The sequence below is a fragment of the Cottoperca gobio genome, chromosome 22 (genome assembly GCF_900634415.1).
Source record: "Cottoperca gobio chromosome 22, fCotGob3.1, whole genome shotgun sequence".
NCBI classification, from domain to species: Eukaryota; Metazoa; Chordata; class Actinopteri; order Perciformes; family Bovichtidae; genus Cottoperca; species Cottoperca gobio.
In genome coordinates, this window is record NC_041376.1 from 6,431,794 (window position 1) to 6,448,247 (window position 16,454).

At 41.8% G+C, this 16,454-nt stretch overlaps 1 protein-coding gene across 1 annotated transcript in view; it reads left to right on the forward strand.

The window, feature by feature from the left end:
• Window positions 1–14,089, forward strand: part of stxbp6 (syntaxin binding protein 6 (amisyn)) — a 51,918-nt gene extending 37,829 nt beyond the window's left edge. The window contains exons 3-6 of the mRNA XM_029461302.1: window positions 2,689–2,819; window positions 3,014–3,179; window positions 10,807–10,964; window positions 12,516–14,089. Coding sequence (XP_029317162.1) covers window positions 2,689–2,819; window positions 3,014–3,179; window positions 10,807–10,964; window positions 12,516–12,539 — 479 coding nt within the window. The 3' untranslated portion in view covers window positions 12,540–14,089. The remainder of the gene's footprint in view (window positions 1–2,688; window positions 2,820–3,013; window positions 3,180–10,806; window positions 10,965–12,515) is intronic.
• Window positions 14,090–16,454: the final 2,365 nt, after the last annotated feature.

Consider the following 16,454-nt stretch of genomic DNA (forward strand, 5'->3'; position numbering starts at 1 on the left):
AGGCTCACTGCAACTCTTGTGATCTGACAGTTAATATGATAATGCAGGAATGTGCCAGTCACAGCCTCTCGGGGCTCGGCTGGTCACACATTCATAACCATCATTGTCTTTTTCATCTATTATGTTTTACGGTAAGCTGTAGGCACCTTGACATGAGTGGTTGCTACAGTAAAGTGACTGTCGCTGTATTTTCAGTATGTGATTTGTGATATGTTATTCCCCTGCAGTGACGGATTGTTCTGCTTTCAGCCACAGTACATTTTGCCATAAGCAAACATAGTTCTTGGCATATTAAAGCTTAGCATATACTTCTTCACACATTTCCCACAGGACTGAGCTGACACAACTGATAAATTAGTAATTTATTATACAAAAATGCCTGAGATTCACTGGTTGTAGCTACTGAAATCTGAGGATATCCTGATTTTTAAAAATGTATTTACATTTAATACATCAACAACAGATCACTTTGGGCTCCGGGAACTTATGATGGGCTTTTATCGCTATTTTGTTACATTTTTATAGACGAAGCAAGCGGTTTCAATCAAAAAATATCCTCAAATTGCTCATGAAAAGAATCATTAGTTCCAGCCTCATACGGTATAGGAAATGTTGGTCGGATGAGATGGAGGCGAGAAGAGAAAGATGGTTTCCTGTTGAATTCATGCTGTGCTAGTCCTTTATCTCTCCGCCACCAGTCCTCCACTTATCAAGTAAGAGCAATAAAACCCCCGTTTCTACTCTATCAGTTTGGGGAAAGTAGTGGTTCTGTGCTACAGTATATCATCTGCCATGAATGTAGCTCAGAGACAAATTATTTCTTGTTCGCTGCAAATTGGATGACGTTAGTTTCTAGACTCCTACCCTTCAATACACCGGTTCATTACGTCCTGCTGTCGTCCTCCTTTTTTATGAAATTAGTTTCTAGAGCTTCTATTAGCCCTCCGTACAACCCAAGATGGATCAGCCGTGGCTGTGGCTGTCTGTTTGAGTAAAAATACATTCTCAAAGAGAAGATTAGAAAGAAATGATTGCCAGTCTGCCTGTGTTGTATCTGTCTGCCTCTCTGTCTGTTCCACCCTGCGACCTCGGGCCAGCACCTCAAGTATTAACAGCAGCTGTCTAAATGGATACACAAAACATATCCAAGCATCCCTCCTCTCAGGGGAATGTGCTTACTGAATGTATCACCTGATGTAACATTCAGCCCTACCTATATTTTTCAAAATAATTTCCAAAAAAAATAAATTAATGTAACATGGCAACAGCAGCGTAGTGGTTGTTGGTGAGATGTGATGAGAAGCAGAGTAAAGAGCAACAGCAGTGAAAGTGACCCGAACTTTTCACTCTTTCTGAGATGACACAATGGCAAATGTGGGAAAGCGGAAGCAGAGGTCGCTGCCGGGGTTGAAAAAGCAACACAGCAGCATGTTACCCCCCTGAGAGGTACAAAGGCTCACAGTATCCAGCCACACACACATACGCATCCAGTCCAGACACATAATTGAACTGCGAGCGTCGATGATCTGTTAACATGTGGTGGTGTTGATCTCTGGACACGACGAGTCAAACACGGATGTCAATGGGAAGTGAAGTTACTGTAATGCGAAGGCGAGTGGGGCAAAATGGACAAAATGATGTCATTGGACAGGAGGTGAAAAAGTCAATTCAGTCAGTGAATGCACCTTTCGTGTACTTTCCTTCATTATTGCTATTGTTTTTATTATTTTAGTCAGTCGTGGACAGTTGTAGGCTGCTGTGGTGGTTTAAATTCAATAAAGCCGATACGCTGATAATTCCCAACTCATTATGCTGAATGTCGATACCAATATACACACATATTTCACAATATCAAGTGTCTCCTGTAGTGGAATTAACATATTTTTAATGCCCACTTTTAAAAATGTACATACTCACTGGGCCAAATCAGAAAACTACTTCAACCAAGCTTACATGTAAAACATGGCATATTTATTTAAATTCATCTCTGGTCGATGCCGATATTTAACTTTAAAGCCTTCATCTGCCGATAGAGATGACTGGATTATACAGTTGTTATGAACGCTTATTGTTATACAACTAGGCATGATTGCTATTGCACCAACTGATACAATAATAACTGTAATGGAAGCACAATGTAATGCCACTTTAGGGTTGTGTTATCTCTGGTGCTTGAACACAGTGCAGTTTGTTACCCGCTTAGTCTAGCACCGTGTAAATATACTCTGAAATTTCTGCTTTGACAGGAACAATATGTCCCAAGTTTTTATGCTGTCGAAACCACTACTTTGGGAAAAATATTCTTTATGTAGCTGGAATAGAACAGAATGCCATTGCACAGTATACTGTATATAAATCTGGCAGGGTATATATACACAAGCGAAATCCCTGTTTGTGGGGTTTGTCTGTTCCTGGTTCGGCTGCGTTTTCTCATAGAAAATGTTATCATGGTCTCTGCTGTTGGCTCCAAAAGTGAAACATCTATTGTTAATGGATGCCTTTTTTGTTTCTGCCGCCCACAGAAGGAATCTTGTACTTGATTCTGATATTCCACATCTTCTGACCTGGACTGTCCATTTATCCTAATGAAACCTGTCTGTATCATAAACATCTGTGCTAACAGTAACGTCAAAACCTCCTATTCTGGAATTTAATGTAGTGTATTTTTTATTGTTTTTGTTTCCACAGTGACTAATAAGAAACCCTCCCACGTCTCCATCACTAAGGTGAAGCAGTTCCAAGGATCTTCTGCCTTCGTAAAAAGGTCACAGTGGACAATCGACCAGCTACGTCAGGTCAACGGCATTGACCCAAACAAAGTGAGTCTTTCATTGTCACCTTCACTCCACTGCTGTTTATTTAGTTAATATATAGCTTTGTAGGTTAACGTTAGTATTGCTGATGCAACATAACTACTTTGTATCCAGCTTTCAGCATTTTGTTGTTTCTGTTCCCTGACTTCACACACTCACCTCTCACTCATGTCTCCCATCTTACTCTAATTCCTTCTAAGGACTGTCCAGAGTTCGACATGATGTTCGAGAATGCTTTCGACCAGTGGGTCGCTGGCTCAGCAGGAGAGAAGTGCACCTTCATCCAGATTCTTTACCACACCTGCCAGCGCTACAGCTCAGCACCGAAACCAGAGTTCGTCAACTGTCAGTCCAAACTTCTGGGGGGTAAGACAGTTAAAAACCCGACCTCGAACTGTCCTTTCTTAACATTTCTGTTCAGAACACAGCGGCGCCAGACTCGCTGCTGTCACACTGTGCTGTAAGCCAGTTTAATTGTGATTATGTATGATGACAACCAGCACCTGGCGTGTATGAAAATGCATGCTTCTTCCTCATACACGGCATCTGTTGTGCATCAGCTGTGACTCAAAGCATCTGACACAGATCAACTGGTTTCCAACACGAAATAACAATTGTCTCCTAATTCATGTGACGTTGACACATTTCATTGTCGAAGTGTGCGACTCATTATTGTTATTTGGTTTCCACCCTTCAAAATAACATAAAACATCACGGTTAGAGCTGTAACAAGTGAACGCTAACCTCCACCCTTTTGAAAATAATATTAAATTCCTGCCCAACTAATACGTGAAGACAGGCTGATCAAACAAGTCAAAGCACAACCGATTCCCAAATGTTTTAAGAAATGTAAAACTGCACAATTGGTCAGTTCCTGGCTTCAAATTGTGCGTTTGTTTGCTCATGAGGTTAAGGATTCTAGGTGCTGGTTGATGGTTTCCTCTGCAGTGAAACCCAGCAGGGAATGCAGCATCCCGAGCGGGTTAATCAGATATCGACCTGTTTACTCCCAACCCTTCATCTTTAAACAACATTCAACCTGCTGCATTATTCAAGGCATTATTTATGGCGACACATCCCGAGCCTGCCTCCTGCTGGGTGTCCACCTGCCCCACGTCTACAAGAAGCAATTACCAGTTAGATATAAAAAGTAAAAACATGTAACATGCTCTGTGTGAGCTTTCATTCATGAGTACAGTAGATTGCAGACGGCGACTTTTTGAAATATGCATATAAAGACACTAAAGTTATGTCAAATTTCCCTTGTTACTTTTTTTTTTTTTTCTTACTCTATGTTTGTGGGAGCCTTGATGAAGCCTTGTTATGTTGCCTTGACCTCCCTCCTACTCTGAAGACCATGTCTGTATTTAACTCTCTTAAACTGACACTGGTGCGTATTATAGTCTCTGTAGGTGGGAGGGTGGTGGTGTCCTCGGGAGCACTGAACACAGGGGTCTTTAGTGTAGGATGGATTGTTGCGTGCAAATGTTGCAACCACACGCCTCCAGTAGATCGGAAAATTACACCAAGAGGCCCTGTAGCATTGTTCTTGTCGATGATTATTAGACGCAGAGCGCTGACCCTGACGAGAAGGCTTGTAATAGGAATGAATTGACTCTCAAAAACTACATGTTCTATACTTTTTTTAAGAACCAACCCTGAGGTTTCGTAGAAACAGCTACAGTATTGTACGACCTGTTGACGCCATGCTGGAGGTCAATCTGGCCAATGGTCTGACGATGAACTCTTGGCGCTCAGCGAGTAGAGGTGTGTGTGTGTGTGTGTGTGTGTGTGTGTGTGTGTGTGTGTGTGTGTGTGTGTGTGACACGGAAAAGGTTGACCGTTCACTACGCACATTGTGACTGGAGGAACCGATAGGACGCCAGTCTGCTGCAAACTCTGTCCACTCCAGTTTAAGTCTCACACCAGTGCAAAACAAAAATCATGACGCTGCTCAGGTGTGGGACCATAACTGTGGTGGACTCTTATCGGCAGAATCCTCTGGGATGGCAGCGTCAGGAAAACACAAAAGGTAGAATTATGCGCTATCGACACCATGCTTTCAAGATGGGGAGCATAGAATGAATGAATATAATATTAGTTGACGATTTCTGATTACCTGAGCTTAATCTGGAACGGTCTCCTCATGCAGATCGTTACTGCAACATGTTCTGTCAACTGGGAGTTGAGAATGCAGACGGCAGCAATATTAACATTTAATCATCAGACGTTCTCATCCCCAGTCTCATAATGTAAAACGTGTGATGGAGCCATAAGGGAACCTGTTACGTTAATTGGAGTTATTGGATGACTTGATATTATGACACAAAAACAATTTAATTAACGCTGCTAGATTTTTAATTCAATTTAGGAAAGATGTTTTATGACATCTTTGACTGCCTGTTCCTTATCCTGTAAAGAGTTTACTTGGTGTAACTGACTTGCAGTGCAGACACACAGGCGCATGCTTTTGATCCTTGATGGGGCATGTAATTGGTCCAGAAATAAAAGCTGCTAAATTGCCTTGTTATCAGTGTCGACTTGGGCTGCTGCCCACACTTTTATACCCCGTTATACCCCAATTCCCACTTGAGCTTTTCTATCTCACTAGCACGTATTCATGACTTGATTCTAAATTAATTGTTAAATCTGTGAGCTAAGTGGATGCTTTTAAACCCTCTGCGTTTGGCAAACTTGTGTCCCTGTAGTTTACGCTAAATGCTCCGTGCGAATTATCATTCCTAGGCAGGTTTGCCAGCAGTGCATGGATGAATAACACAAAAACAGTAACCACTTTCACTTTGGTTTTTTTGCATGACATTTACAACCACACCTTCCGTATGTAACTCGTGATTTAACAATCCAAGAAGCAATAACCTCTCTTGACTAATCGTCATGATCAATTACTATATCATGTTTTGAACATCAAAGCTGACTATATGATGATTTGATATTTTCTCATCACAGAAGACCAAGCTGTAGATTCAGTCATTTTCCGTTGCAAGGTGTATTTGAACAGAAAGAGGAAAGCATTTGTTGCACACAACAGTCATCTACTAAGACAAGGTAAGCCACTGTACTTGGACTAAATTAAAAAAGTGTTACCCCTAACTTTATCCTCTATTAACAAGTGATGAGTCCCAATAGTCGTCATGTTTGATAAGAGACTACTTTGTCTTAAAGCGAGCAAAAATAAAACGCCTTTTATATTATGTTGAGTACGTCTAAAGCAGCACTTAACGGTGCAGAAATATAAAGAACCTGACCACAGTAAATGGGGTCATTACGCAAAGTTGGGTTTAGAAAAAAGTTCCTTGCCTTCTAAACTGAGGGACTTAAATGTCCTCGGTGTTGTCATTTAAAGAAATATATTGTATTTAACATTTACAAACTCAGAGGTTGCCTCTCCATGCTCCGAGTGAGCACAAGGTCAAAAATGTTCCTGGTTTGTGTTGTCACCGTGAGGGGGTGACCACACGCTGAAAGGGATTTTCAGTCTACATCCAAAGGTCGTGTGAGTTATGTGCACTGACCTTGCCCCTCACTGTCAGACTGTGTGCAGAGTCACCGACTAATGCTGTGCAGAGGTAAATCACAATGACAGTACGATGATGGAGCGCTTCCTCCCCAATGCCTGCCTCCGTATTCTGTGGAGCATTTCATGCATTAACATTTAAGCTTAGACAAGACTGTAATAATGACCATTATGTCCGTTTAATGCATTGTGTGATGCTGACATTTACCTGCTGATTAAAGCCACTGAGAGTCGGCTGCTCATGAATACCTAGTAGCTATTCTTTCCTGTCGGTGTCTCCGTGGTACAGAATGTTCCATGTTCGTCCCCATTTGTGTCCTTAGTGCTTTGCTTTTTAACTAGCATGACGGTGACTAAAACTCAAGGCCGACTAGAGCAAGCAAGGTCAAGCCTTTCCCCCCTGCTGAAGAAATGTCAGGGGCTGCGTGGTTAACAGAGTAAGAAGTGATTCAGGCTTCACATCCACCTCACTCCAAAGTATCTGTGAGTAACATAAATATGTACACTTTTAAAAGGGAATCAAATTAGTTCAAGCCGGGGACCAACACTATAATACAGATTAATGACTTAATTGCTATTTATAATTGGATCATTTGTAATCAACCTCTGTACTGGATCCCACGTTACACATTAACTATTGAGTGATAGTGTAATTGAGTTTATGTAGGTCAAAATGAATAAAGCTTGCGACTGCCGACAATGATATATGGGGGTGTATACAGTGTATGTTTCACAGGGAGGGAGTGCTGTTGGAAAAAGAGGGAAATGTACAGATAGCTAAATGACTTGGGGAGAACATAGAGAAAGTGAGAACGGCCCTGTGTGAAATGTTTAGGTGTGACCATTGAAGAGAGGAAAGAGAGAATGAACTGTTCAGGGAATAACTGCGGAGAAAAGAGATTTGGATAAAAGGCAGGAATAATAGGTGTCTGTCAGGAGGGCCGGAGAGAGCCGCCCTCCCTGTTTGAACCTCTGCTATAGTTTCATTATCCTGCTGCGGATAATGTCAAGATTTGCATGGATTGAAACTGCAGCGGGGGGTTTATCTGTCAGCAGGAGCAGCATAGCGCTGTCTTCAGGCCCCCATGATGTCTAAAACATTAGCCATTTCTTGATTCTTCGCATATTATACATAATTATTTCATGCAGAATCTATTTGAAAGTGTCATGCTTCGGTACTTTAAGCCTTTTATCTATTGTAGGCTTGCATTTCTAGTTTTTATTGTGTAGGAAACTGACTCACTGACACTCAAGACATTTGATTTAAAGATGTTATTGTATCATAGTAACACTCAAATTGAAAACTAGTTCAGATGGAATACATACACATATGTGATACTATGTCACTATTCTTCCTTTTCTTTTATGGCTGCATAACCTCACACTTTAGTGTTTTGCGTGTACTTCTCCGTGAACTGTCAGTAAATACATTTACTGTCAAATAAGTGATAAGATTGAAAAAATATTTTCTCTTTCATAATAGCAGAAATGTGCAAAAAACACGGCCCAGGTTGAAAATGACAGCAATTACCGAGTACTTGAGAGTCAAGAGGCTCCGAATATGTAAGTACAGCTTTGAGGAGGACTGGGCACTTAAAGACATCCTTGACAGAATGCTTCACAAGTTTCCTTGGATGAATAGCATCAGCTTAAAGCCCTCTGGTAATGTCGGGGTAATAAGGAGAATTTCAGATGGAACTGCAGATAAGTACGTGCTCGCTAATGGTTAAAAATAAATGATTGCAAGACGCCTTCCGACACCCACACGTCATCCCCCACAGCATCATCCGATCATCCGATCTCAAAGTGGCAGCATCAAAGCTACATGTATTGTAAGAACGGATCTTTCTGCGCAGGTTTGTTTCTCCTCGACGTTGAGTCTAATCGATCCCATAATGCTTTGAGAGTAAACGTGACTCGGCTGTCAGCGTCTTGAGAAGTGTATCTGACATGTTCCCGTTGATAACCATCAGCGGCGGAGCCTGTAATCTACTGCTTACGACAGAAGTGGAAAAGAAAAAAAAGGAAGGGTTACCCTTTGAATGCTCTCTCTTCCTTGTTATGTTTGTCTTTTTGTTATTCTGGAATATTGAGTTGCCAGACAATAACTTTTTGTTCAGTGTCCATTGTTAAAGAAGCCCTGGCTTGACATGATATCATGGGGTATAGCAACAAAATTCCTCCTGCATCGTTGAGAGAGGCGTGCCAAGGAGTGGCCTCGTGCTGTCCTGCAGCTCCATTCCTAATCAACACTGGAAGTTGACAAAATCGGTGTCATATCAGGAAAGGAAATGTAAACTCCTGCATCATTAAAACGACGGTGCAATAACACCAGTAAACCTCTTATCCCGGCCGATAACATCATCGCTCAGGCTCACAGCGACGGCACCACAGAACATAATCTACTCCTACATCTTTCATTCAGCTCCGGATGCTGCAGCCCTCTCCAGAACGTCAGCACCCCGTATTTCACTGTGTATTCTCCACCGGGGGAGCCCACGCTGCCGCTCGCCACTGATTTCCCAGAATGGAGAAGACTGAGAAAGACCAGACCAGAGAAAGAGGGGGGGGGGGGGGAAGGACTTGTGTGCAGACACGATGACGTGATGAGTGTATGGTGTGGAGGGGAGGGGGGGGGGTTATTGAGGATGATGGTAATATCACTCCCCGGGCTCTTTCTGAGGAAGAGAGGATTAAGAGGAATCTCTCTGAAGGTGAAAAGGTCTTATTCTTTAAGTCCCCCCCCCCCCCAAATAGAAGCATGCGTTTTAGATCGCTTCTCCAAACAGCCATCTACTGTAGGTAATACTCTGACTATAGATAAGGACTCCCACTTGAAAAATAAAAACTTTTTAAGAAAGTAAATATTATATTTATGTTGTAGCTGCAGACAATCTATAATTTAAACCTTTTGACTAAATGAAAGGTGTGAAGCTTATTTCATTATCAGTCCAGATGTCTCTTGTGCATTCTGAAGGTATTTTAGTGTAATCTCTGGGAAATTCGACTTCCGGCGTTTCCATTTCCTTTTTTTTTTGTTTGCGTACCTTCGGGGATGCACATCTATACATCCATCTGTGTGTCTGCAGCTCAGGTGTGTCTCGACACAAACCACTCTGACATTATCAAATTAACTTTTTTTGTGGAGCAACACCAGCTGCTTTTGGGGCTGTCATAACATCCACTGCAGTAGAGCTGTCCCTAATTATCTGTCACTCAGCCTACCTGTCGCGATGCCACGGGACGTACACTCACTGTATTGCAGTTTCCCGTGGGAGGAGATAGAATCAGGCTTGTCAAATCTTAATACAGTCGGTCCCTTCAAGCTCGGTCTGTTCCTTCTCCACTAACTCATTTATTTATTTATATATATATATATATATAGAGACACACACACACACACACACACACACTTACTGTATATCTGAGGACATGGACCTCGGAAAATCGGCTGTAGTTTATCCTTCCACCGGGTGTTTGTTGTGTATTTCTTTATTATTATTCACTCGTCCACTTTTTGAAGTTTGCTACAGAAGTAGAAAGTGTTATGGATTTGACCTTCCTGGATGGTCAACACCAAATCAATACTAAAGCTAAATGTTACAAAATGTTGGTCTTTTTGTCACATAAGGAACCCTGTGATGCTGCTCTAGTGTTGTAATTAATATGACTTGTCAGCACCTCGCCACCACGCCTTCGACTATCTTTGGACCATCAAAGGTTTGCAGTTCGAGATTTGAGGTTTGAGATTTTTTCCCCCAAATTGGCATGCTGTAAGTGACAGATTATACCCACTGGAACAATACAACTGTATTGCCGACAAAGAGGAAGCAGCAGGAAAATGTGCTGCTCTCGCTAGCGTAGCGCATAAAGGCAGCACTCCCGACGTGCGGTAGATTAATGACTTGTCAGAGGAAACATCCGCAGGGCTGCCTCAGCTATAGGAAGATGTGTTCTCACTGTGTCTCATATCTACTGCTGGCTCTCCGGGGCTGCCCACACAGCCAAGCACACATCTTCTCTTTTATTACACTGTAGTTCAGAGGAGAGGAGAGCAATCACAGAGCTGGCACCACAAGTTGAACACTGAAGTAAAGCGGTACAGAGTGTCACCTGGAATGACGTGCTTTCTTAAAGAGAGACATTAATTGGGTGTTGCTGTTGCACACTTTGAAGTTTTGAAAAGGTTAATTTCACTTGATCCTCCCCTGAGGAAAGTCATTAGCCAACTTTCCACGTTGCACCTGATGGAAGGTTTTTCATGTTTTTGTCGACCACCATTAACACTAATGGTCTCTGATTTAACGATCATCGTCCTTTATTACAGCTGATACAAAGGAGTCACGATGTGTCTTTTCTCTCCTCTTTTGTGCCCTACTTTGACCCTTTTCTTCTTCACCTCTCTTGGCTCCGTCTTGCTTCTTCCCTTCCCTCCCTCCCTCCCTCCCTTATCTGCAGGTAACAGTATACTACACTCGGCTGCAGACAGCGTGACGAGTGCTGTACAGAAGGCCAGCCAGGCTCTGAATGAGCGCGGCGAGCGATTAGGCCGGGCTGAGGAGAGGACCGCGGACATGATGAACAGTGCTGAACAGTTCTCTGTTACCGCACAGAAGGTGAGGCGACATGTCCGCGTGATGCGTTACAATGCACAACCTCGGGGGGGGGGGGGGGGGGGATTACTGCAGGTACTTTTGATATAGCACATTGAGATTCTGACTTTGCTATTATGGGAATCTTATTGAATATCAAGTCATAATTTTAAAAGTCATTATCGGTTCAGCCAAAAGGATATAACCCTGAGGATATTTGTAAGAGTTGTCTTATTGGGACTTCTTCTCTCATTTCCTCTCGTTTGTAGTGTGGCCTCCTTCATCTATTCCCCATCTCTTGTTCGTCAGGAAAATTGCATGCTCTTTAATGATGCTATTAACGTATGAATCCCTTTTTTTTTTTTTTACTGAAAAACAAAAAATCTATTGCTTTGTAACGAGCGCACCTGATTGCAATCATCATAGCCATCTTCCTAATAGCGCGCAGTAGATCACACACCCCTGGGTTTGCAGCTTGGCTTCCTTGCGCAGGTCATGTTGTGAGTGGAGAGCCTTCGCTGAGACACGCGCCGTCTAAAGTGGGATGCTAATAACCTTTTTACAGTACAGCTATCCATTGCCTATCGAAATGGTCTGAACGACGCCTGATTGCCATACTGGTGACGGTGGGATAAATGAAAGACATTTGCTTGGCATCGGCCCTCGTGCTGCTGCACAGATGAGCTTCCCCGCCGTGATGAATTGCTAAAACTGTGATAAGCAAAGAAAAATCTCTCCGCTCCGGCGGTTTGAGGAGAGAACGACTGCAGATCCCCTGTGAAGAATCGCTCAATTGCTGGCTTTTCTCATTTCACTCGACGCCATTAGCTTTTATATTCTTTTCTGTTATCATTTGTCTTGCACATTACTCATACATGTGTACGTCTGAAGCCCTCTGTTCGGCAGTTACAGACGGATAAAGCTCTTTTTGTCTGAGGATGGCTTTAACATGTGTGTTGTAAGTCAAATGATGACTGTGCAGTGCTAAGTGACTGCAGTAAAGTGAGAGGGTCACCTTGAGTCTTTTCTCTCTTAGTTCACTTCAGCAATCTCATATCTGCGCTTCGTTTTGTGACAGCAGCCAATTTTGCGGCGCTGCTCAGTTTTAAACGAGACCCTGGTTTTCTGCGTGCTGCTCTACTGCCCCCCCGTGTTCCATCTGTAGACTTCACTTCCCCTCGTTCTAACATCAACGCGCTCAGCCTGCAGTCTGTGCGTGTGCACGTTTGTGTAATTGTGTGAGTCCTGGTCATCTCTCTAACGAGCCTCCAGCCAAGCCCATTAGGACCCTTGTTAATGAGACCAATTTAGTTGCTTGAATAAAAAAAGAAAAACACCATGACCCCTCGCTGCCGTCCAGCACGTGTATGATAGAACAGCTGTTTCTCCTTTTTGTGTAAGATTTGTAATATAATCAGTACCTACAGTACCTCACTTTACTCCCTGTGCTTGTGTGTGTGGTAACATTTACACTACTTGTTGTTTCTACAGCTGAGTAGCATTTTGCTTGATATGGTAATTCATAATTCTCATTGTTTTATCCTGAAACCCCCATCCCTCCCAATTTCTCTACAGCTTGCCATGAAGCACAAGTGTTAGACCACTGCCAAAACCAACTGGGCTGGGGGGGGGGGGGTCGCCAGTCGCCAGCCGCTGTACAGGAAGAAGGATTCCAGATTTCTATTCTTTTTTTTAAAGATTTAATATGATTTCTATTTGTTAACAACGTTAACATTTGTAATGTTTCGGGGGTTGTTGTATTCTGGCGCATCTTTCGGATGGCGACGCATGGAGCAGGGGGGAGGAAGAGAGGTCACCAACGCCACTTCAGACTGTCGGCCGAATGTTTCATGCTTCTGTTTGCCAAAAAAAGAAAAAGAGTCATGACTGTAATTGTTTACCACGGCCACTCGATACACTTCCCCTCTTCATGTGCTCAGACCCTCGTGTGAGTGTACTCATGCCGACGAGTCATTATCAGCAATCACTCCCAAGGCGAGGAACCGCTCGTCTCGCCGGTTATTAATTGATGGAAGTGATTCATGAGCACTGTAGTGATTATGCAGTGCCTCCCGTGGGTTTCACAGGTGTGACTTTGGATTGGGTGGCGGTATATCGCACCAATACTTAACACACGGCAACCTGAAGATAGCCTCGATGTACTTATCTAATGCTTAAGTTGTACCCAGGTAAATATGTTTGGCAAGAGAGTGGGATGTGAGGAATGTTCACATCTGTGGAAAACATGGACGTCACCCCTGAACAACCAACGAATCCAAAAGTATTTATTGTCAATAATGTTTCCGTCTCACCTTTTGACTCTTGGACATTGCAAGTCTGTTGTTCTGTCGATCATTTAAAAAAAAAAAAAAAAAATGTATCACAGCAGTATTAGTCAAAAATGTTTTCAACATATTACTTCATAAAACTAGCATATGGGACCGAACAGATTGGTTTGTGTGTGTGTATATAGCAACACTATATATATATATTCCAAAACAACCAAATCTACACAGAATACAGTTGCCAACATGCTTGGAAGTGTACTTGAAGAACTCTTGTCTTGGAAATTAGCTCTTTTTAATTATAATAATTTATGTTAAATTCAGTAAACCAGCTTCTGCATTGTTAAAAAAAAAAAAAAGCAACATGTAATTTCTTCTTGTACTATTATCTGGGTGTCTGTAGAGCTCATTTGTCCCATGAACGTGGGATGTTTTTGAATTTCCCCCTGGCTGTATTTCAACTTCAAACATTCAGCAGTCGTATCTTTTTTCTTTTAATGTTTTTGTTTTGTATAATTTCGGTCGGTCATTATAAAGATGTTTATACTGATAACGGACAAAATGTCTTTAATAGCAGCAGCAGTGTGTGGTAGTTTTAATTTTTTTTTGTGTCTCTGCTCTCACGCTGACTGTAACTCTGGCTTTCCTCACTTGCCGTACGCGCCGCCCTCACAATCGAGACGCATCCGATTCTTTTCACGTTTCCAATTTTCTAATTCACGATGTTACGACGCACTGACAACTTTATCTTGCAGAGCACTGATGAGTTCATACTGAAACGTTCCAGTTGCCTAACTCTTGGTGTGCTTTTATTCCTCTCACTTTGGATGTTTTATTGTTTTAATAAAATAAAAATAAAAAAGATTTTATATTATTGTCAGTGTCCTTTTTATAACCGGTGGAACCAGAAGGTGTGCATTTATTTTGTGGGGTTTTCTTCGTCGTCGTTGCATTTCATGTTTTGCTTGCATGGATTCTTCTCTACTCGTAAACAATAAGCTGCTAAAACCTTAAAGTGTCTAAAGGGTCATTGTCTCTGTCTGATGTGCCCATTCTCATACCACACTGATCTTAATGCTCTAATAATTCTGTACATTGTAAAATAAAATCAGATCCACAATCAAAATAAAATGGTTCTTTATTGGTGCCTTTTGCTTGTTAATGTTTCAAGTCAGTGTTACTAGTTCTTCCTTTATGTGCCAGAGGATCAACCAAAGTGTCTTTATGTTTTGGTTACACTTTACACTTTACACATTGTAGCCGCCTCTGATTATTTTACATTTTTAACTCGTTAAATACTCTCTACAAGCTTAACTTTTGCTGTCTTGTTTCACCAGGTTTAAGTTACTAGTTATACTGTGTGTGTGTGTGTGTGCGTGTGTGGGTATTGTAGATGAGAAATGTGTTTATAAAAAAAAAAGTAATTGACATAAATTTACTCGAAGTTGTTTCCTCTTTACAACATTATTGCTGATATTTTTTCTCTAAAAGGGTAAATTATGGGATTAATAATTACGCACTCCTCTGTCTGTCACAAGTTTTATTCTGGTCTAAATAGTAAATATATCACATGAGATTGTCCAGTTTCCCCAGGAGAGGGCAATGTCAGCACAATGTAAGGCAGCATGTATTTATATCTTAATATTGACTATTGCCTCCGTCCACACTGAAGAAAATACTGTACAATAAAAAAAACCTACAAATGTTGGGAACGTTGCACTTTACAAAATAGATTGATAGTTCATTTAATACAAGGAGAAACAATGAATTACTAACTTTTAGTTCTAACTTTTAAGTGATACATTTAAGCTTTTTTTAAACATCAGTAATGATTGATAACAAGACTAAAACAGCCCTTTTTATATCAAAGTCTTCAGGAATATTGGTTAGAATGATTGTGTGGATGACCTTACAGGGTCATGATATTATAAAGTATGCTCTGTTTCACTGAGAAGTGTTAATGTGAAAAGAAATAATACAGTACAGTAATATCCAGAAGCATGGTTCATTACATCTCTCTTTTACGGTCGGTGTTTTTCAAACTCCACATCCCAAACTTTGTAACGCAGGCTTTTAGGAAATGTATTGTCTCCAAACCCCAAGCAGTAATTACATGCGAGGGTTCATCTCCAGAGCCACAGACGACCTCATACAACAGGTTTCAAAGGCAGAGTAGTACTGGCCATGATTAGTAAACTGACCTGGATGTGCAAAAATCTATTGAGTTGCTCTGTTTCCCCCTGCTCCCATAAAACATTTAACAGCCTAAGCTTTTGGACATTTAACATTTAAATTCCAAACACTTATCCCATTCACTGTTTTCCTGATCGTTGATAAAGACTTACGATTGCATAGCAGAGTCAAGTGAGCAGAAATCAATCTTATCAAAACATCTATGTTATCTTCTCCCTCCTTGCCACCTCTTAATAGTAATTTAAACTGCCAATTAATGACGCGGACCAATCTGACAAGCAGAAGGTTGGTAAGCGTGGCGGCAGCGCTGAAATGCATGATCTATAGGTTTTAGTGCTGCAGAGGGGAGGAAGTAAGTAACTCATAAAAGCCCCGGTGCAGGACTCTGCTACCATCACTCACTCTGCCGAATCCTGTGAATCGTTCCTGGCTCCTTAAAATTCACCTCTAGTCGTTAAACTCTGCTCTCCCTTTCCCTCCCAACGTGACACTGAGCGCTGCTTTTCTCCTCAAACTGCAACACGCACATCTTTGCTTCCTGTCTCGACACCTGGAAGGGATTATTTGTTCTCTAAAAGTGTAACCCAGTTCATTGTGGAGTGCTGGAATAAAACATGTTCTATGTGTACATGCACCGCACACACAGTTAAATGACCCTTGTACACCACTGGAGGGTGCACTAACCTTGTACAAAGAAGTCGCCGCCTCACCTCTGTCAGCTTGCTTTATTGTGGTTTATTGATCAGTAGAGCTGATTATTAGTGTGTAATTTCAGTGTGAGGTGCACATTGATCGCAGGTTGAAGGTGTGAATTAGGTGACTGATTGAAAGCTGTTCAATGTCAGTAATTGCTACAGTGAATGTCTTGACAAGGGGCTTGAGTTACGGAGGGACAGAGCAAGAGGGCAGTTAAGCCATCAAACATTAACCCGACCTGCAGACGGAGCACAACACAAACCGATAGCATCCTCGACGATAGAGGATGCTATTGATATTTCTAAATGCCTCTTTTTTTTTCCTTTTTCTGTCAGCGTTA